At 35.2% G+C, this 24,128-nt stretch overlaps 1 protein-coding gene across 1 annotated transcript; it reads right to left on the bottom strand.

Moving 5' to 3' along the window:
• Positions 1 to 14,798: 14,798 nt before the first annotated feature.
• Positions 14,799 to 23,200, bottom strand: LOC131167458 (cytokinin dehydrogenase 1-like). Its single transcript, XM_058126264.1, has 6 exons — positions 23,035 to 23,200; positions 16,249 to 16,836; positions 15,931 to 16,058; positions 15,606 to 15,797; positions 15,236 to 15,501; positions 14,799 to 15,126 (listed from the first exon to the last, which is right to left on the bottom strand). Exons 1-6 carry the CDS (start codon positions 23,198 to 23,200, stop codon positions 14,799 to 14,801), a joined length of 1,668 nt encoding a protein of 555 aa, XP_057982247.1.
• Between the last annotated feature and the right edge of the window lie 928 nt (positions 23,201 to 24,128).

The following is a 24,128-nucleotide window of genomic DNA, read 5'->3' as shown; positions in this document are numbered from 1 at the left end:
AAAATTTGCATAAAACTTTTACCATCAACTATAACAATAAAATTTAATAACCATATACTGTGACTTTTAACTTTAAAATTGTAAAAATATTTAATTATATATACATATATATACTTTTCCTTGTACGTTTCCCTTAGATCGTCATTTAGGCACAAAAATGACCCTTTTCATATGAACATATATTTTTCCTTCAAATCATCAATAACTCTGTACATGTAATTAAATATGTATAAATATATATTGTAAAAACCACCCTTAGGCCTATTAGCTGTAAGTCATGTTTACCCCCATGATTGGGTTGTGCAATCCGAAGACTAGACTTAGCTGGCTGGCCGACCAAACTAAATCAACGTACGTAAATATTAAGTGAGATTTTCCTTATTAAATCCTGGTCCGGAACTAGGTGTGCACTCAAGAGAAATCCACTAACATAAATAATCACTCTGTAAACAGTATGGGTGCACTCTGATCCGTTTAAACTTTAAGTTATGGTACCGAGCATCTGTAACTTTGAACTTCCTTTGCCATAAGGGGTTTTAAGACCATCTTATTATAATTTATGCAATTTAAAATAATCTCGTGAAAATCTCATCTTTACTCATATTTTCATGATAAAATGCAACGTAAAAATAAACTCATGTCACATAATTTTTGTGTCAAAAAATATATAAATTTTTTTATAGAAAGAAATGCTGAAAAATTACCCGAGTGAATTAGAACATTTCTTAACCCAAAAATAAATGCAAGTATATTAAAGATAGAACTAGTATAATTAAATATACGAAAAAAAAAAACAAATTCATGGAAATTTTTTGGAACTAACTAACATAATTGAAGTTTATTTACAAAATAAACTCGGGTATGAATTTTAAATAAATAAATAAAACTAACATAATCAAATTTAGTTACCTCTTCTTTTACCTTATGTTACGAACACAATGAATATCTTTAAGAAATGAGATCGAAAAGAGTGGGTGAGTGAGAACTTATAAAAAATTGTCTCTCCATTACTAATTCTTTCACTCACCAATCCTTCTCTTCCTTTGAAAATTTTTATGAAAAATGAAGGTTAAGAGCTTCCTATTTATAGGAAAATTTTGGGGAAGAAATGGAATTTGTAAAAGTGTGGAGAGAGGGGTGAAATTATAATTTTTTTTTAAATTAAAGAATAAGCAAGGGATGGGCTAGGTATGGGTTGAGTATGGGATAGGGATGGAGGTCATGTAGGAGTGTTTGCCACCATTCCCATTTAATTAATTTTTAATTAATTACTTACTTACATAATTAATTAATTAATTAATAATTTTATTCGTTTTATTATTTTTTTAAAAATCATTATTATTATCATTGTTATTATTTTTAAGTCATGTTTTAGGTTTTTTTTTTTTTAAGAATTACATTCGAATTTTGAAAACTCACGTGGGCCCCACATAGTCTTGTGGGCCCCACACAACTTCGAGACCGAAGTGGGTTCTACGTAACTCCCATAGTCATACGGTTTTATGAGCCCTGCACAGTTTCGAAACTCATGTGGACCCCCACACAGCTTCAGAACTCATGTGTGCCCCACACGGCCTTGTGGGTCCCGCATAGAATACCTATATTATTATTATTTTATCACATATTTGTACAAATTATGTTAGTCAAAACATTATTTTATGTACTTATTTACGTATACAAATAGTGTCTACCCAATTTTCTTCTATGAAATTCCATTTTGATCAGGCCGACCACCAGGGAGCGACTGAACCGCAATGGTCTCTGAGCACTCGCTTAGACAAAGTCTTTCTTAGGTATCAAACATGGACCAAGGATCCTAACAGAGAAGCACTTTCGTTTTGATACTAACTAAATGACCATTATTATTATTATTCTTTTTTTTTTTTTGGGTTATTACATCCTCCCCTCATAAAAATTTCGTCCTCGAAATTTACAAAAATTTAAATGAGTACCTTGTATAATGTTGTGCTTTTAGCTGATCCTACTATCGACGAAAAGATGTGGGTATTTCTGGCATATTTCTGCTTCTAGTTCCCATGATGCTTCCTCAATGTCATGATTGTGCCAGAGCACTTTCACCAATGAAATCTTCTTTGTGCACAACTCCTGATCCTTCCTATCTAAAATCTGGATTAGTACTTCTTCATATGATAGAGTGTCACTAACTTCTAACAACTTAACTTATCACATGAGAAGGGTCTGGAATGTACTTCTTTAACATTGAGACATGGAATACATCATGAATTCTCGATAGTGCAAGAGGTAGGGCAATTCTGTAAGCGACTGGACCAATCTTCTCCAACACCTCGAATGGTCCAATATACCTGGGGCTTAGTTTGCCCTTTTTCCCAAACCTCATGATTCTTTTCATTGGAGCAAATTTTAAAAAATAGATTATCCCCCACTTCAAACTCCAACTCACGTCGACGGGTATTCGCATAGCTCCTTTGCTGAATTTGAGCGGTTTTTATCTTGTCCTAGATGAGCTTAATTTTCTCAAAGGTCCTTTGTATAATCTCGGGACATAAAATTCGTCGTTTTCCAACCTCATCCCAATATAATGGGGATCGGCATTTTCGACCATATAATGCTTCATACGGTGCCATCTCTATGCTGGACTAATAACTATTGTTATAAGCGAACTCAACTAACGGCCGATACTGAATCCAACTTCCTTTGAAATCCAATACACAAGATCTCAACATATCCTCCAATATTTGAATGGTTCTCTCCGATCAGTTTGAGGATGAAATGTCGTGCTGAAAGTAAGTCGTGATCCCAAGGCTCTTTACAAACTCTTCCAGAATTGTGATGTGAATCGTGGATCTTGATCTGATACGATAGACACGGGCACGCCATGTAGTCTAACTATCTCTTGAACATATAACTCTGCAAGCTTGGTCATAGAGTGGTTACCTTTAATTGGAATAAAGTGAGCGGTCTTCGTTAGACGATCAACAACCACCTAGATGGCGTTCTGTCCATGGAGTTCTTGAGGTAGACAAATTACAAAATCCATGGAGATGTGCTCCCATTTCCACTCGGGAATGTGGAGTGGTTGCAATGGTCCTGCTAGTCTTTGATGCTCAGCCTTTACTTGCTGACAAGTAAGACACTGTTCCACAAATTGTGCAATCTCCCTCTTTATGTTATTCCACCAAAAAGACTCTTTCAAGTCTCAATACATCTTCGTGCTTCCCGAATGCACTGTATAAAGAGATCGATGAGCTTCTTCCAAGATTGTTCTTTTGATATCATTGTCATTGGGCACACACAATCTAGTTTGGAATCTCAAAACTCCATCGTCAAAGATGTTAAAGTGTCCCTTCAGTCCACTCTATACCTTACCTATAATCTTCGCTAGCTTTACATCTTCCATCTGTACAGCCTTAATCCTTTCCGGTAAGGTTTGTTGGATTACCAGATTAGCAATGAGAGCTTGATGATTTCCTTCCACTATTTCCACATGAAATCTTTCCAGGTTCATCATGATTTGATGTTGTAACACCCCGAACCCCCTAAGTGGGCCCGAAATGCTACTTATCCACTCAGTTACCTGATAATCCACATTCTAATATCATTTATGCAGCAGAAAACATAACTACAATCTTTCAATAAATAGAATGCTAGATTTTTGTAAATCTATCTATGATCCATAGTAATCATCCATCATTTGCATTTTCATAAATCTACATAACTCCCAAAACATTTCAGTATTTTCACAATCATTCCTTACTCAACGGCCTTAAAACATAAAACATAAAATATAAAAATATTTACATCCCAAAATATTATCAAAATTATACCTTTTTCCCTCAAAAGTGTTATAACCACTCGAGCTCTCTAAGCTCGATCTCGTGGAGGTCCTGAAAAAGATTAGTTCATATTTAGGTGAGACACTTCTCAGTAAGGGAAGAAACAATATATTAAAACAGTGTGTAGCCAACAAAAGTTTATAATCAACATAATATTTAACATTTGCAAATCTTTAACATAATTTCTGAAATCATTTTCTGATCCTATTCAAACATATGCATAGATTTAACCCACGAGATTACCCAAGGATAGGGGTGATTACCCGCCCAAACAAGTAGCATCCCTCTACTCTGATATTTAGGTAACCCTAAGGTCACTACTAAAGCGTACCAGGGCACTCACCTTACTCAGTAAGCCCTCAAGTGTTAGATTGATCTCGTACTCACATCGTTCAACAATAGCTTACTAGCCAAGGCCCTGAGGATAGGGAAATCAACCTACCCATACAAGTAGGTTCCCTCTACCTTAGTACGTTATGTAGCTACTATCATATCTGAAGCTACTGGTGCACTCACCTTACTCAGCAAGCCCTCAGGCGAAGAGTGTGCCCCGCCCAAACGTAACATGTTCTACATACATAAATACTTCTAATATCATAATACATTATTCTTTTTGTCATTATTCATTCACACATATCTGTTCATGTTCTCAACTTTGACATTTCATAGCGTCTCACTTTATATGACTTTTTCCCATTTTGCATTGTTCACACATCACATTTCATTTCCATTTCGTTCATTTTCCATTTCATTTTTATTTCATAATCATTTTTATTTTAATTCATAAATACTCGACATCTTTTCAGCCGTGGTTGGTTAGTTTCGGCATCCTTTCAGCCGTGGTCGGTATTTTTTCAACCGTGGTTGTTTCCATGATTGCATTAACACTCACATGTAGCATATTTCATATATCAGTTTCATACTCATTTCATTTTCTGTATATCTTGCATCTTGTATATATAACATAATTCTACACAAAATTCTATTTTACTCATGCCACACAATTTAGTAATAAAATTCATACATTGCCTGTAAAATAAGTCAACCAACATTTAACATTTATATACCGAAAATACCTTTCATTCCTTACATAATTATAGTGAAAATATTTTTCCACTTTCATCAGTTCATTTTCGCATATACATATCTAATAAACACCCCTAAATTAAAAAATAATAATTTAAATGGTTGGCATTTTAAACCCATACGGAAACATATACACGTATATATAACACAATTTATTTTTCATTAAATTTATAAAAATTCTGATTTAATATATATTTTTTCCCTTACCTAATTTCTTGCACTACGTCAACAGGGACCTCGAAAAGATGCCTGCGGCTCTCACCTGGACCCTGAAATTAAATTCCTAATTCCATTAAATTAACTCTAACTAAAATACTATTTAAATATTTTCTACGGCCATAATTTTCAAATTAATAGTTATACCCGCAAATATAACCAATTTGCCGAATTTTCCCAAATCTCACTCTCGCTTTGGAGTGTGGCATGGAAAACCCCAATTAAAAGTTTACTTACGTCAAAATGACGACAATCTCGACTAGGACCACGTGGTGGTGCCCGATCGTCAATTTAACAACAGATTTAATGAGAAATTGAGAAATTAGGAAATTTTTGTCTTACCCCAGAAATGGTGTTTAAGCCACTTTCATGACAAATCTGCTCCAGTAGAAATGTCGATAGCGGAACCATGAATCCAACGACACCTTCTGTTTCCCGATCCACTGCAAATTCGTCAAGAAATTGAGAGAGGGAGAGAGACGGAGATGGAGGAACCAAAGCACGCAGTAGAATTTCACGAAAGGGGGGGGGGGGTGCTGCCTCTTCAGAAAAACAAACCTATCTCCTGAAGCTTAAGCTTCAGGAGAGTTATCCTATCTATATATATTATATATTATAATCATATATTATATTATATTAATATGGTATATTATATAATTTAATTAATGATTATCATTATTTAATTAATTATTTAATTTAGTTAATTATTTAATTCAATTTAATTTAATTTTAAATGTTAACTTTTATTTATTTATTTATTATTTTATTTTATTTATTTTTTATTTTATGTTTTTCCTTCATATTATTTCTCTTTATTTATTTATTTAATTCATCAATTTAATAATATTTAATTAATTAATTGATTAATAATTTTAATTAACTAATTAATTTTATTTATTATTTTATTTATAATTTTTCCTTAATTATTTTAATCATTTTAATTTTTCAGGTCTTTATAGATATTGGGTCACCATTGCCAAGAATGACGCATTCATTGAATTTCCACTTAATGCATCTACTACTACATTGGCTTTCCCTGAGTAATAGTCAATGGTGCAATCATAATTTTTGATTAATTCTAACCATCTTCTCTGTCTCATTATTAATTCCTTTTGCGTGAAAAAGTATTTGAGACTTTTATGGTCTATGAAAATCTCACACCTTTCACCATACAGATAGTGTCTCCAGATCTTTAGTATGAATACCACAGCTGCCAGTTCCAAATCGTGTGTTGGATAATTCTTCTTGTACTCCTTGAGTTGTCGAGAAGCATAAGCAATGACCTTCCCTTGTTGCATTAATACACACCCGAGCCCTTTCCGAGATGCATCACTGTAAATCACAAAACCATCTTCTCCTGATGGAATTGTCAGCACCGGGACAGTGATGAGTCGTCGCTTTAATTCTTGAAAGCTTTGCTCACATTCATCAGTCCACTTATACTTCACATTCTTTCTTGTCAATCTCATCAGAGGACCATATATTTTAGAAAACCCTTCCATAAATCGACGATAATATCCTGCCATATCTAAGAAACTCCTGATCTCATGAATATTCTTCGGTCTTACCCAATCCACTACTACCTCTATTTTACTTGGGTCCACAGAAATACCATCCTTAGATATCACGTGCCCTAAGAATGCAACTCTTTCTAGCCATAACTCACATTTCGAAAGTTTGGCATAGAGTTTCGTTTCTCGTAATACTTTGAGTACTAGCCTTAAATGGTTCTCATGTTCGTGGAGGCTTTTTGAATAAATCAAAATATCATCAATGAAGACCACCACAAATTGATCTAGATTTTCACAAAAGACCCTGTTCATAAGGTCCATAAATGCAGAATGAGCATTAGTCAGTCCAAATGGTATGACTAAGAATTCATAGTGACCATATCTAGTTTAGAATGCAGTCTTTGGAACATCTTCTGATTTGATTTTCACTTGATGGTACCCTGATCAGAGGTCAATTTTAAAGAAGACTTGTGTTCTTTGGAGTTGATCAAACAAATCATCTATACGAGATATTGGGTACTTGTTCTTAATTGTTACTTTATTTATCTTCCGATAATCAATACACATTCTCATCGACGCGTCTTTCTTTTTAACGAATAATACCGGTGCTCCCCATGGTGACACGCTGGGTCTGATGAATCCTTTGTCCAGCAACTCTTGTAATTGTTCCTTTGGTTCTTTCAATTATACCAGTGCCATTCTGTATAGATTTTTGGATATCGGTGTCGTCCCTGGTAGTAGGTCAATAGCAAACTCGATTTCGTGGTCAGGGGGTAGCCCAAGTAAATCCTCAGGGAATACATGTGAGAATTCCCTTACTAATCCTCAAGCTTTAATTCTTCCCTTGGTGCCTCCACCACGCATGCTAGGTACCCCTAACATCCATTCAAGAGTAATCTCTTTGCCTGGATAGCCGACAATATTTGTGATGAAGGGCATACAAGAGTTCCATTGAACTTGTATTCTTGCTCTCCATGAGGTCTAAACACCACCTCCTTATTATAGCAATTTATACTAGCATAACTAGAAGCTAGCCAGTCCATCCCAAGAATTACGTCAAATTCGTGCATACTAAATACTACCAAGTTAGCCGATAGTATTCTTTCCTCAACACAAATTGGGTAACCTTCAAGTAATTTTCTACATACTACCAAGGTTCCTGTTGGTGTAGCCACAGATAACTCAGTTTCTAATGGCTGAGTCTCTACCCCACATAGTTTAACATAAGCTGTAGATATAAATGAGTGTGTGGCTCCAGAATCAAATAATACTACTGTTTTTTTTTTTTGAGAATATGGGAATAATACCTACCACCACATCATTAGCATTTTCTGCATCTACTGGAGTGAGGGCATAGACACACGCTTGAGCGGTGTTCTATTGATTGATGTTTCGAGGTGCCTGGTTGCCTCCACTTTGTTGATTTGGGTTGTAGAAGTTGTTTTGTGAGCATTCTCGTTGCATGTGACCAAGTTTACCACACCGATAACAGACCCCTAATCCGACCCGACACTCACCCCCATGTAGTTTGTTGCATTTTGGATAAGGGGTGTTTTGTGCATTATTTGGATTTCTCACAGCGTGCCCTTGCCCCACATTATTGTTGTTGCTGTTGTTGTTGTTGCTCCTTTTCCAAGATCCTTGATTTTTACCAGAGTAAAACCCTTGTAGCATGGACCTCTTTCTCTAGTCAGATATTTCCGCACTCCTTTGTAGACTTTTTTCTGCCTTCGTTGCTTTGTTCACCAATTGGAAGAAGTCTTCGAGCTCAAATACTGTTACCATTTCATAAATTCTTGAGTTCAAACCTTCTTCAAATTTTTAGGCTATCTTTGATTCATCTAGAACCAAATATGATTCAAATCGGGATAATTCAATGAATTTTGCTGCATATTGTTGTACATTCATATTTCTCTTTTTTAACTCCAAAAACTTTCTGGCCTTAGCATCTCTAGTGGTTTTGGGAAAAAAATCGTTCAAAGAAGACTTCCTTAAAATGCTCCCATGTAAGGATTGTTGGATTTGGCCCTTCCTTTAGGAGTAACTTTTTTGAGTTCTACCAATGTTTGGCCTCACCAGTCATTTTATAGGCAGCATATAATACCTTTTGTTCATCTGTGCAATGAAGGACTCATAGTATTTCTTCCATTGATTGCATCCAATCTTTTGCAGTAATTGGATAAGCTTTTCCTTCAAAAGTCGGAGGGTGCATTCAATTAAACTATTCCACCGTACAACCTTCATGGGTTGGTGGACCATTTCGTTCCTTGGAGTTCCGCAGAAGTTTCGCCATGACTTGTGTCATATCACGCAACACCGTAGTAGCATTGGTGTCTTCTCCATTGCAAGCCCCCACGTTATTGTCGTTTCCTTCAACACCCATATTGTTGTTCTTTGGGTCCATTATGAGGAAAAGGACTAGAGTTATCATAACCTTATCTTTAAAATTTAATCAAAGTTATAGGCAAAAGAAAAACGTCCTAATTTACCCGATCTTACCCACATCATGGTTATGTCTATGCTCTGGTAAAATTATTTCTTAAAGTCCACAGAACCTATAACCTATTGCTCTGATACCAAATGTAATACCCCAACCCCAAAGGATCTGGGACATTTACTTTTTACCATTGATTTACAGCGGAAGTAAATAAACTCAATTATTATTAAACTAGAACGCTAATTAACCATTTTACAATAATTTATTTTCAAAAAACAAAAATTACACAATAGATAATCATTTGGCATCATACTAATACTTCTAATAAATTCCTATTTTTCTATCCCCACCCGCATGCTTGCTATGCCTGATTTCCAATATGTCCTTTAGAGTCATCTGAAATGTAAAATATAATTAGGGTGAGACGACGCCCAGTAAATAAATAAGATTATTATTAGTGTGTGGCCAAAATGAGTTTTTAAAATTTCGTAACACAATATTTAATACTATAACTTCAAAACTGTTTCTAAAATAATTGTAAATTTAAAAAAAAATCTGCATAAAACTTTTACCATCAACTATAACAGTAAAATTTCATAACCATGTACTGTGACTTTTAACTTTAAAACTGTAAAAATATTTAATTATATAATCATATATACTTTTCCTCATACGTTTCCTTTAGATCGTCATTTAAGCACAAAAATGACCCTTTTCATATGAACATATATTTTTCCTTCAAATCATCAATAACTCTGTACACGTAATTAAATATGTATAAACATATATTGTAAAAATCACCCTTAGGCCTGTTAGTCGTAAGTCATGTTTACCCCCATGACTGGCTTGTGCGGTCTGAAAACTGGACTTAACTGCCTGGCTAACCAAACTAAATCAACGTACGTAAATATTAAGTGAGATTTTCCTTATTAAGTCCTCGTCTGGAACAGGTGTGCGCTCAGGAGAAATCCACTAACATAAATAACCACTATGTAAACAGTGTGGGTGCACTCTAATCCGTTTAAACTTTAAGTTGCAATACCGAACATCTGTAACTTTGAACTTCCTTTGCCATAAGGGGTTTTAAGACCATCTTATTATAATTTATGCAATTTAAAATAATCTCCTGAAAATATCATCTTTACTCATATTTTCATGAAAAAATGCAACGTAAAAATAAACTCATGCCACACAATTTTTGTATTAAAAATATATATATAATTTTTTGTTGATAGAAAAAAATGCTGAAAAATTACCCGAGTGGATTAGAACATTTCTTAACCCAAAAATAAATGCAATTATATTACAGATAGAACTTGTATAATTAAATATGCATGAAAAAATAAACTTATGGAAATTTTTTGGATCTAACTAACATAATTGAAATTTACTTGCAAAATAAACTTGTGTATGAATTTTAAATAAAAAAAAAAAACTAACATAATCAAATTTACTTACCTCTTTTTTTACCTTGTGCTACAAACACAATGAATATCTCTAAGAAATGAGATCAAAAAGAGTGGGTGAGTGAGAACTTACAAAAAATTCTCTCCACCACTAATTCTTTCACTCACTAATCTTTCTCTTCCTTTGAAAATTTTTGTGAAAAATGAAGGTTGAGAGCTTCCTATTTATAGGAAAATTTTGGGGAAGAAATAGAATTTGTAAAAGTGTGGGAAGAGGGGTGAAATTATAATTTTTTTTAAAATTAAAGAATGGGTAAGGGATGGGATAGGTATAGGTTTAGTATGGGATGGGGATGAATGTCATGTGGGAGTGTTTGCCACCACTCCCATTTAATTAATTTTTAATTAGTTACTTGCTTAATTAATAAAATAATCAATGAATTAATTATTTTATTTTATTTTTATTGTTTAAATTATTATTATTATTATTATTATTATTATTATTATTATTATTAAGTCATGTTTTAGTTTTTTTTTTTAAGAATTAAATTAGAATTTTGAAAATTCATGTGGGCCCCACATGGTCTTGGGGCCCCACACAACTTCAAGACCCAAGTGAGTCCTACGTAACTCATATAGTCTTCATATGGTTTTATGAGCCATACACAGTTTCGAGACTCATGTGGACCCCCACACGGCTTTAGGACTCATATTGGCCCCACACGGACTTATGGGTCCCACATGGAATACCTATATTATTATTACTTTGTCATATATTTTTACAAATTATGTCAGTCAAAACATTATTTTATGTACTTATTTATGTATACAAGAAGTGTCTACCCCGTTTTATCCTATGAAATTGCATTTTGACCAGATCGACCTCTAGGGAGTGACTCAGCCGCAATGGTCTTTGAGCACTCGCTTAGACAAGATCTTTCTTAGGTATCAAACATGAAATCAATGATCCTAACAGAAAAACACTTTCGTCTTCATACTAACTAAATGACCATTATTATTATTCTACTTTTTTTTTTTTTGGGTTATTACACCTTATGTTTCTTGTCACATCACTTCGTCAAGCAAAGCCTTATTGTCCTCTGATGACTTGGAGCTTCAAGGTTTGGCTGAGTATCTGATTAGAGCTATGTGTGTCTCCAAATTCTCCCTTAGCTTCTCGTACACCTAATTCCTTGGTTTTAGCCTATTTTTCCTAAAAAGACCAACAAACCTTGCATAGCTCCAAACAATGATAACACTAGGTAATTACATAAAAAAATAAGGATAAACAAAGGTAGATAAGGGTCTAAATTCATGCATTTTAGGGACTCATCAATGCACAAAGCTCAAATCAGATGTTCATCTAAGCTGGTAGAGCCTCAAAGCATCAAAAGAAAAGAAGACTTTGTTTGATTATGTGGTTCGACCAACAACACAAGGGGCGACCAAGTCTCAAGCTGAGACTCCAAGGTTCAGACTAAAGAAGAAATGTTGCAAGGTTTGACCAATTGGTCAACCAAGTGACCCTTCAGGGCAACCAAGTCGGGAACCTAAAGATTATTGAGTTAGAGATACTAAGAGTCTCGACCAACATCTCGACCAGAAAGACCTTGAGGGGTGACTAGGTCGAGTTCTTAAAGCTAAATTGAGATCCTGCAAGTCTCGACCAGTAGCTCAACTTGCAAGACCCATTGGCATGACTAAGTCAAAGATGCTGAAGTTTGAATTCTTGATTTCCCACAAGCCTCAACCAGGGTGCGTCGAGGGGAAAGCATGAGTGCAACTTGGTCAACAGCGACGATCTTTTGCGTGAGATCTACTGCAAACTTACCTATTTTGAATTTCAAATCTTGTAAACCCTTTTGGGTATAAATAATATTTTTGAATATGTGCTTAGGTTTCCTCTTTGGCCTCTCTTAGGTTAGTAACAAACTTAAGAAGTCATTGAGAACCAAAGTAGGGTAGATTTACTGCTTTCATTTAAATTCCTACATTGGCTTATTCTTGGATTTGTAAAGGTTTGTGACAACCCTCTCATTCCTTATGTTGCTGAGTACATTAGGGTTCTCGGTTGTACTCTTGATTGTTAGTGACAGACTATTGAGTGTGCAATTAAGGCCATCTTTTTATTTGCCTTCATTTACTTGTTTTCCTTTACTACTTTGATTTACATGCTTTCCTTTACCTACTTCCATTTAAATACCATGCAAGTTATCATCTTTGAGAGTGATGATGCTCTAGGGGATATGATACCCTAGTTAGAGATTCAGCCTATTATACGGATTAGGCTACAATTTATGTACGGGGTGAATTCATGATCGTTGAAATAGAATATACCCTGGTTCCCAATTGTGCTCTAGACGGTTGGTGCACCTTCACTACTCTATGCCCTTAAATGGTTCACTTAGTTGTAAGCCTAAGACAAATAGTTAACCGAACATAACTTGCGCCAAACGACAGTTTAGGAGTGATTCATGATCATTAATTTGCTTTTTAGCAGTAGAGATAATATAAAATTTACATACTTTCAGTAGATTGTTAGAAAAACCTTTGAAAAATCGCTCATTTTTACCTTCTACACAAAGTGATAGTAAACTAGATTGGAAGTGGTGAATAATTGCACTAGAGTGTCTGTGGATCGATACCTGACTTACTCACTACTCTACTAAACTTGGGAGTAGTTAGGTTTATAAATTTTATTTTTGTTAGTTGAGGACCCAAGCCTTGGCGAGCCTACCACCTAGTCGAGGTGGCTAGACCATGGCTCACACCTTGCAACACATTATTTGCAAAACAAATTTATTGCTAAAATCATTTTCAAATATGGTGTTTTAACTAAGAATTGAATTAAGTCACTCATGTCATTTAATCTTGGGACTTTCATGTTAGAGACTCAAGTTCAAATCTTGATAGAGGGACGAAGGGATATGATATAAGAGATGAACTACCTCTTTCAATCGACTATATTCATGGTTAATGTTTGACATTATGTTGCACGTAATAATGAAGATTTAACTATCTATGTTGGAGCATCCTTGGTTTAGCATATTTTCAACATGCATGTCCCAACCACACCTTCTCTTTCTTTTTCTTTTTCTTTTTTCTTTTTTTTTTGAATATCGTCGGGTGTCCACAACCGTCAACGCACGTTCGTTTTACGGTCCGCACGCACCAGTCGTGACTAGTCCCACGCCCCGTGATGGCTCCCTCACACCACCACGAGGAGGTTAAATCAGGAGTTAGCCACAGGAATCGAACCCGGGATGTCAGGATTAGGCTCAAATTGTGAAAGAAAATCCCAAAGCCCGCCCTGCCAACTGAGCTACACCCTAGGGGTCTCACCTTCTCTTTCTTACCTACACACAATGTTGTCATCACTAACACTACTTCATACATTGTTATCTCCTCTTGCAATTTTAAGGCTAGTTAACATGAAACTGTACTCTTTAGTACCATTCAAAAAATTACCATACAAAGTATGTCAAATTTTATGGACTATGAACATAAATGGATCTTCCTTTACAATCAAACTTTCTAATAGAATTTGAGTCGTCATAATTGAATCTGGTGTTATGCACACTCTTTTGTTGATAGGTTAATCATGACTCTACCCTTCATCTTTTCCCTTTTAAATATTATTTTTTAACATTACTTTTCACATTTTTCTATTTTTTAGAAAGTAAAGATTGGAAACTCCCTACCAATAATTTCCATCGTGTTCCCCATACGACATCTCAATGGTTAAAGTTGCAAATTTCATAATGGTAGTTTCAATTTTGAATCTTGGGAAGGTTAGTAATAGGTATGGTAAGGGAGATGCCCAACCACCCATAGTGTATTCTAGGCCGAATGGCATTACAATTAACAAACAAACAATAAATAAATCAATAAATTATTGTTTCACCAAATTATCCAATTTCTATCATTTACAACTTCCATGACTATAATTCAAATTATTATTACTATTATTATTATTATTATTATTATTATTATTATTATTATTATTATTATTATTATTATTATTATTATTTTATTTTTTAAATCAGAGTGTATGCTATAATCATCCATCTAGTTTGAACAAAATCAATTGAAAATAAAACAAGAAGAATTAAAGGCAAAATGCATATGCGGAGACATAAACACATGTTAAGACGTATTATTATATAAAAAGAAAAGACTTAGAGCCTCAAAAGCCTAAGCCAAACAACAACAAGACAAGAAGACATGCACTGACAAGAGCACCCACTGGAAAAAGGAAAAAAACCATTTGTTGGATGGTAGAGGGAATACATTAAAACAACACACGTATAGACCAATCCATCAGTACTTAAGAGATAGGTGCTGAGGATCTTGCGAAGATTCCTTGACCGGGGGCAAGGATTCCAAATGGGTCATAAACTGATTTCCTCTTTTTGAAGACGTCCCAACGAGATGAACCAAAATGTTTTTGCCAATCAGCCTGGTTGTTTTGATATCCTAGATATTGTTTTACCGTAAGTTGAGCTCTCTCGCAGAAGTCTAGAATCCTTCTATTTTGATCTAATAATCTTTGTAAGTCATCCTGTTGCGCAGGAGATGGAAATGCTGCTGCTAGGATAGATACAAGGTATATATCACTTTCATCTGGGATAACAAAAGATGTGTTTTTGTTCCACCTACAATTTATGGACATGACAAATGGATGTAAGTTAATTAGTCAAGTAGCTTAGTAAATCAAAGAAATTCATATGTGAGTGTATATTGAATGCTTGCATATGTACGTACTTGTCAGTGTTAATTGGGTAGATTATAACAGGACCATTAGTTGCACGGTCAAAAATGTTGCCAAAGACCTCATCTGTGAATACTTGAATTTTGCTTCTAGGGATCATAAGATTTAGCCATGGGTGAGGAACATTCCATGAATTTATTTTTCGGAGTGGTATCTCTGCAGTAATATGCACTCTATCAAGGAATTCTTCGTATGAAGCTTCTGTTATGGTAAGTGTTGATTGATTATAACTCAACCCGGACAACAAGTCCTTGATTTTCTGAACATGTGCATTAAAATTGATACAGTATTAGCAAGGATGAGTGCATGAATATAAATCATGTGTATATGCACAAATTTTTTCTTGAAACTAATTTCTTTTACCTGATCGGTAGCATTTCTTTGATCTGGGTTGAAATATTTGGCGACTTCTAAGCGATATCTGGTTGTTTTAGTAGTTATGTTTACCATAGCAAATCCCTCAATATAGTCGAATGTGTCATTACGAGATATCAAATCTACTTGGTCTTTGGAAAACATGGAAAAATTTGAGTAGATAGCCTCAACCACTTTCACCTACACGTTAAAATTATACAATTGATCCTTTAGTTAACTAATGCAGAAACGACAATCATACTAACTAGCCAATGAATGATGCAACTAACCAATACTTTTGTTTGATTAATGAAAGAATTGTAAATATATTAACCTTTTGCGGTGCTGGTGCAAGAGCGATTCTAGCTTGGGTAATAATGCCAAATTGTCCAAGTCCCCCAAGCACGGCATAAAAGAGATCTGCATTCTCCTTTGCTGAACAATTGACTACATCTCCTTTTCCTACACTTATATTTTGTAAATCAGTCATTTCTTATATACTAACTTCTACTATATATGTGCCTATGCACACGCATTTGTTTATAAGGAAAATGAACTACAGAAGAAAAATTGCATGTGCACATACATGCCTAGTGGAACTTAATCAAGATATTTGAAAAGAAAAAAATGTTTGATCATGTAGTATATATACCTGTAACAACTTCAAGTTGGTAGACATTTTCAATTTGGGGTCCATATTTAAATGCCTGCCCACTTAATCCAGCATTTGATAAAGTGCCCCCAACAGTGAGATAAAGGTAATCTGTCCAAGATTTTGGTGAGAGCCCATGATTAAGAGTTTCATTTAGAACATTTATCCATAGCTCTCCACCCGAGACATCAACATAGGGTTGATCCCCAATGTTAACTTGCATTTTTGGTCCTCGTAGTGATTGCATTTCAATAACCACTCCATTAAGGGCTTGTGCTTGACCATGAGCGCAATGACGATTGCCGCTTGCAGCAACTGTCATATCTGATAGCCTTGTTGTAGCTAGTCCAAAAATAAACTGTATTAGAATGGAAATGTCTTCAACTGATGCTTGATGTAGAATTCTCCATGGGAGGTTATGGGTTATGTTGCCATAATCAGTGGCCGCTTCATTCAAATCATCGGAGCTAAAATACCCATATTTTAGATCTAATTTCTCAAATGATGGCAGTAAACTGGATGGTGTCTTCAAGTTTGAGGCACTCTGACTAGTACTAGGAAGTTTGGAACAAAGGTTGATCTTGAAAACTAAAGAATTCAAGAACAGAATGATGAAAAGTTTGAAGAACTTGAGGTTGTTTTTGTGAAGAAAGCCATAATGTGATGAACCCATTAGAGAGAGAACTCTTCTACAAGGTTCCTTGTTGACAAAACCAAAAGGAGAACTACAAAAGAGTGTGAGAAAACTGAAGTTAAATAGGGGAGTTAAAAGGAATATTTTGACTAATGACAGTCAATACATGAAAATTAACACGTGCCTTTAAATAGAAAATAGAAAATATAAAATATCATATACCCTAGATAGGGCATGTAACCTTAGAGTGCATATCCTAAATACCGATGTCAATGCTTGTAAAGATGATGGTGTTATGGAAAGGATAAATCATATTGAATATAATCCTCTAGTGTACCCCTTCAATAGGAAGGTAAACAAATAGGGAAATTTTGAGAAACAAACACAATAGCATATATGTGCAATAAATAAAAATTTGATTGAAGGGGAAGAGAAATACTTACAAGGATTAATTTGTCCCTACAGGATGAAACCCATTGATCCTAGGAAGTTATTTGAATGATTGGACCCATTAAGTATTGGTGGAACCTACACAAAAACATGTCTCTTATTTTTATGGGCCTAAATGATATACTAATATAATGTAATTAGAAGATACTAAATCTTTTATGAAGGAAGCTTTTCTCCTATGTCTTTGTCAAAAATAAATCTTAAGAAATGAATTTTTTAAAAAATAAATAAATGCATGTTTAATCCTACGAGTGCAATCCTATGGTGCAAACCTTTATAGAGAAAATAAAATGGATGATTTTGAGGGTGCAAGCTCCTAGAGCATGCCATTAAAAAAAAGTAAAAGAATAATTTTGGAATTATGGTAAAACTCCTCTTGCATTTGAATAGACAATCAACAACAAATCTTGGAGGATGCAAAACTAATAAACTATTTACGTATTTTGAGTTAGAGTTTGAAAAGAATTGCCAAACTAATTGAAAAGTCCAAACCTAAACTAATATTGGATTAGTGCCGAAATTTAATTAGAGGTAAAAGAAATTTAGTCTGTGTTTGAGCTAAACTCAAGAAAGGTAAAGATTAGCTCAATAACTATACTAACGTCTATCCATCTATTTGAACCCATTATAGCTAAAAACTATCTATAGGAAATCAAAAGCTTCATTATCTCTTCAAAAGAAAAAAAATTCCTTTTGCTTTTTTCTTCAAACTACATAATTATGTACATAATACATACATACAAATACACATGCACACACACCTTTTGTATTTTTTGTATATAATAATAATAATAATAATAATAATAATAATAATAATAATAATAATAATAATAATAATATTTCTTTTTTAGATTCTCGTGGTAATATGTAATTCATAGACTATTTCTAAGCCCTTACAATTTTCATAGGGTAGTTTTGAAGTGTGTTCCTTGATTTATGCACTAAAAAGGATTTGGAATGTTGAAAAAAAAAATTTCCTTTTGTAGCTTCGGTTAAATTTTTGTATCTCTTTGCTAATCTATGGACAGAGTGTACATCTATTCTTTCATAGTCAAGATTTCTTTTTTAAAAAAGTAAAATTCATCTTGTATCTCTTGTTTTCTTAATGTTTCTTTAGTTAATAATGGGTTGTAAAGTTTGGATAGATTTCATACTTTATTAAATAATATTTTTGTTCGTTAGTCATTTAAAGATCTTTTTGTAGTACTTTGGGGGTATTAATCCTTCTATATTTCGTGGCAATGGTCACTATTGTCTAAATAATAAGTACATATGCTTGTTCAAATAAATAGAATTAAAAATATTTTGTGGCCCTAGTCGTAAAACTATCTTCATATTGTGATTTTGACAGATAGCATTAGCAAACGATATGCTTTCCTTGAACTATTATTTCTTAATTAGTTTTTTCTTTTCTTTTAAATACTATTTTTGGGCGTAGTTTGTCCTTGTATTACCACAAAAAAATAGTTTTGAAAATTTAAAAGTCTTTTAAAAAATATATATATTATTAAATTCTTTTACATTCTTGTGGATTAAGTCCTTTTGTTTTAGGTTCCTTTGTTTGATTTCACTTTAATTGAGTTCTTTCATTCCATATTCCTTGAATCAAATCCTTTTATTTTAAGCCCCCTTAATTGAATCCTTTTTATTGAGTTCTTTTGTTTTAAAATTGTGTCATTTACATTGAGTCCTTTTAAGCTAGAGTCCTTTTACTTTAAAATTGAGTCCTTTTTATTGAGTCCTTTTGTTTTAAAATTTCATTTGCATTGAGTCCTTTTAAACTAGAGTCATTTTGTGTTAAAATTGAGTCCTTTTAAAATGGAGTCCTTTTGTTTCTTTAAATTAAGTTCACCCCTTTTTCAATGAGGTCCCCTAAAAGCAATTATTGAAGACAAAAGCAAGTCCTCATATTTATTACAAATAGAGGGGAAATATATAGTACGAGGTATATAGGGAGAATAAATGTGAGAAAATCTCAACCAAAATACAGGGGGGGGGGAGATCAAATAAGCATCTTGCGCACGCCGAAATATCCCTAGCACCTTCGTGGACACCTACATCCAAAATCAAAGGAAAATCAGCCAATAAAAGGCAAAAAATTTGAATGTTCTATGAGAATTAATGGAAAAATTTGCAACATCTACAAGATTAATTCTATGGATTAAATGAAAAGAAAATGCAAGAGTGTTATCTGAATGATTCTGCGAATTAATTAGAAACAATATGCAAGATTGATATCTAAATGATTCCATGAATTAAGTAAAAAATCTACAAGATTGCAATCTTAGCCAAAGTCCCGAGCCTATAAATAGGGAGGACTCCTAGAAGCGGGACACCAATCCATAGATAGAAATACCCAAAAAAAAAAAAAAAAAAAAAAGAAAAAAGAGAGTTGAGAAGTAGTGTGTGTGCAAAATTCATTTTGAATGTTGCAGTATGAGATTCATAGTGTCAGGGCATTCCGAAGGTCATACAATGTATGTTGTGCAGTATAATTAACAACTGATGGTGGCAAAGACAATTCATAAGTCATGAGCAATCAGAAGGAATTAAGAGAATAATCAGAAAGCAATCTAGGATTAAGAAGTAAGCAGCAATTAGAGGTATTCCCTATAACGAACAGTACAAAGCAATCCTTGAAGTTGAAACAACAACATCAAAGCAACAAGGTATCAAGATTCATTCTAAAGATTGGAGGAGTACAAGAATCTAGGTAAGTTTGTTTGTTTGTTTGTTTGTTTTTACTTATTATTATCACTCAACACTCATTTCAAAATAGGAATCAAAATATTTTGAAAGCAGTTAGCCCAGATCCAAGGATCCGGATATGACCCATCAACTCGAACTAGTTACCCGTTGACCGACCCATTTGACCAAACCCAAGTGGCCTGACCCATCTTGAGGACTAGAGACCCAGATCAAAACTAGATATGGATCCATTAGCACTTGAGCACAGACCAGTTTAAGATCGCTAGTGGTTTTGAGCCCCCACAACCCATGAATCATTTTCAAATAAGTTGGGCCTAGCCCACGTTTTGGAAAACCCATAGCCCATGGCTCATTGTAAAACTCATAAGTCCTAGGCCCAATTTTTTTTTAAAACCCATAGCCCATAACTCATTTTTAAAATTCACATGACCCAAGCCTCATTTTGGGAAAACATAAAGCCCACTGCTCATTTTTAAGACTCACAGGGGGGGCCTAGGCCCAATTTTAAACTCTGTGCGTGCTTTTTTTTTTTAGAAAAAAAATCAGACAAACGTGGGCCAAACTCCCTAATCCAAACAACCCCTGAGACTGATGAGTGAGTTAACCCACTCACCGAATCCACCAAGGCATAACTCGGTGAGTTGACGCACCTGAGTCAACCCAAAATCAGTGGGTTGCTTCAAATCTCATATCCAAAGAAAAGGCTGAACCTCAGTGCATTGATGAATCCAAATAAAATGAAAAAAAAAATATTAGGGAAAAATGGAAAACTTTTCTGATAGCCAAGTCCCTTCAAGTCAGTTTGATCCAAACTTGCAAAATTGTGAGGTGCGTGGATCAGCAAAGAAAAGAAAAAAAGATGAGTGTATAAAGGAAACCATTACAAAAGGAGAGGGAGAAAATAGAAGAAGAAATATATTGGAGAAAGGAGATGGAAACAGAGGAAGGAGAAGAAGAAAGGAGAGGAAGAAATCAAGAAAAAGAAATGAAGAAGAAGAAGAAGAAGAAGAAGAATAAGATGATGATGATGATGATGATGATGATGATGAATCCGAGAGGGAGGGAGAGAGAGAAAGAGAAGAATAGCGAAGAAAGTTTGGGAGAGGAAAGAGAGAGTGGAAATGAAAAACAGGAAAGAAAGAAAAAAAATTTGGTTTTAATATTAAAGGGTTTAGTGAACATGTGTCACCACCAAATGGTGACATGTGGCATAATCTCATCCATGCTTTTGGTATGCGACGTATTTCAACCAGAGTCGTCCGATCTATGTTTTCTCCGAACAGTACAGACCATGCCAAATCATTCATCCTTATCTATTAATCCGAACAGCCCAATGAGTGACATGTGGTAAGGTTCTCATTTTGTGCTAACAAGTTGGTAGACTTGCCAAGGCTTGGGTCCTTAACTACCAAAAGTAATATTTATACTACCTGAATATCTCAAGTTCAGCAGAAAGTGGGGAAGTCAGGTGTCAATCCACAGGGACTAAACCGTGCAATTGTAAAACTTTTCTCAATTAGTTTATTAACACCTTGTGAAAAAAAAAAAAAGATAAATAGATGATATTTTGTAATGGAGGTTTTGCGAACAACTACTAGAAAGCAAGTAAAATCTATATTACCCTACATGACAAGGCGTTGCTAAGACATGAATCAGATGTTGGGCTTCATGCCTCTGACTACGTTCAATCAGGTATACATAAGAGTGCTAACCTAAGCCTCTCAAGCCAAAGTGGGAGAGGGTCATTCAAGGACACAAGGTAGCAAGGGTACACCAAACGTCTGGAGCACGGTCAGGTTTCGGATTATACCCCATCTCAACGATAAGAAAAACACCTCCACATATTCGTAGCCAACTACTTCTACCTGACAGAAACTATAGAAGTGTTATTCCTTGTTGTAGCCTTTCATCATTCATCAAAGCAATAATTCAAAAGCGGTAAAGGAAAGCATGTAAATGAAAATAGTAAATAGAAAGCAAGTTAAAGATCAATCCTTTGTATTCAGAATTTCTATCACTAATGCTAGCAGGAACAAGTGAATGATCATGTAATATACACAGAGAATACACGAACGTTGCTGGTCATCATAGATCCTCGAACACTTCATGCACAAATCAAAACATGAATTGAAATCTAATCTACTCCTACACTAACTTGGATCTCAATGACGTCTTAGGTCTCTCACTAACCTAAAAGAGTCCAAAAAGGAACCCAGAGCTCATGTTCGTAGCAAATACTTATAGGTTCTAGGGTTTATAATGATTGGTTTATAGTGTGGCTCAGCAAGTTATAGCTGAGATTGCTCGGAGCTCCAGGGAACGGGGAGGTCCATCTCTCGTTTAGGGATGCACGATAGAAAAACTACTGAAGATGAACCCATCAGCATTTCCAGGAGCGGCTGACCCTACAGTTGTGGAGAACTAGATGCAGGAGGTAGAGAAGATTCTGACAGTAATTCATTGCACCGATGAGTAGAGGGTCCTATATGCTACATATAGATTGGCGGGGGAGGCTGAGAGATAGTGGACGGCCATTAGATTGTTGGAGGAGTAAAGAACGATTCCAGTGCCGATGACCTGGGCTTGATTCAAGGATGTATTCTTCACTAGATACTATCCTGTCTCAGTTAGAGAGGCTCAAGTATAGGAGTTTTTAAGCTTGTCTCAGGGATCATTGACCATCCAGCAATACACGGTGAAATTTATCGAGCTATCGTGTTTCTACCCTCATATTGTTCCAGATAAAGTTAAGAAGACTAGAATGTTCGAGAGAAACCTGAGGAGTGATATTTACAGACATGTGGCAGTATTTAGGATAAAGGATTTTTCAGAGCTAGTTGATCGGGCTATAATAACAGAGGAGAGTTTGCTGAGAGAGACTGAGATACAGGGCTAGAAGAAGAGGACCGCACCCTCAAGTTTTCAGGTGGGTCCCAATCGAGGCCCTTGGAGAGAAGGTAGATCTTGTTGTTCAAAGGCAGATGGTAGAGCACGGTGGATTTTAAGGTGGACAGCCTTTTGCCACTTGTCCCAGATGTGGACGGAGACACCCTGGTGAGTGCCAGCTGGGGGAGAATGTTTGTTATCGTAGAGGGAGGCCCGCCCATATGGCTCAATCAAGTCAGATGTTGTCGAGTTATGCATCGGCTCACAGACCATTTCTAGGTGGGTACCAGGTGCCCTGTGGAGGTTAGTAGAGGAATACTGCGCCGATGAGAGTCTATGTGTTGATACTGGGTGATGTCGAGACGGCCGGAGACATAGTCACAAGTAGCCTCATTGCTTTACTATATAAAGTTATTGTTTTATTTGATACAGGTGGCACCCATTCCTTTCTATCGGCAGGGTATGTAAGAATAACTGGGGTAGAGGCACAACTATTATATGTAGAGCTATCTATGGGTACGCTGATGGGATCTGTGGTAAGATGCAGGAAGGTGCTTCGGAATTTTCCAGTAAGTATTCAGCAAAAAGTATTACTAGCTAATCTCGTGGTCCTAGATATGCAGGGGTTTGATATGATACTGGGTATAGATTGCCTAGCTACTCATCACGCCAACATAGATTGCCATCAGAATGAAGTGATTTTCAGACCCCCCCCCCCAACTGAGCAAGAATACCAATTTGTAGGTTCACGCATGCGTACCTTGCCACAGTTGGTGTCGGCTATTTAGGTGAGGAGACTGCTATAGGGAGGTTGCCAGGGGTATGTTGCGTACATAAAAAGAACTGCCAAAAGAAGAATTAAAACAAGCTGATATATCAATGGTGAGATAATTTCCAAATGTTTTTTTCAGAAGAATTGCCTAGCTTACCATCAGACTGAAAGATTGAGTTTACTATAAATCTATTGCCGAGGGCAACACTGGTATCTAAAGCACCATATCGTATGACCCCAGTTGAATTGAAAGAATTGAAAGATCAGTTACAAGAATTGCTGGATAAGGGATTTATCAGGCCCAGTGTGTCACCCTCGGGTGCACCAGTTTTATTCGTGAAAAAGAAAGATGGGATGATGAGGTTGTGTATCAATTATAGGGAGATAAACATGTTAGAATTGGTGTATTCCCAAGAAGGGGGGTGAATT

Source organism: Malania oleifera, chromosome 11 (assembly GCF_029873635.1).
Source record: "Malania oleifera isolate guangnan ecotype guangnan chromosome 11, ASM2987363v1, whole genome shotgun sequence".
Lineage (NCBI taxonomy): Eukaryota > Viridiplantae > Streptophyta > Magnoliopsida > Santalales > Ximeniaceae > Malania > Malania oleifera.
This window is presented reverse-complemented; position numbering and strand designations above follow the sequence as displayed.

What these genes read in the sequence shown, in the direction of transcription:
- LOC131167458 (XM_058126264.1), bottom strand. Translation starts at nt 23,200, where the DNA reads ATGGTCTGTGAGCCGATGCATAACTCGACAACATCTGACTTGATTGAG. An exon ending in TGTCCACCTTAAAATCCACC is followed by an intron (nt 16,837 to 23,034) that starts GTGCTCTACCAT and finishes TGAATTCTTTAG; the next exon opens with TTTTCAAGATCAACCTTTGT. An exon ending in TTGCACCAGCACCGCAAAAG is followed by an intron (nt 15,798 to 15,930) that starts GTTAATATATTT and finishes TTTAACGTGTAG; the next exon opens with GTGAAAGTGGTTGAGGCTAT.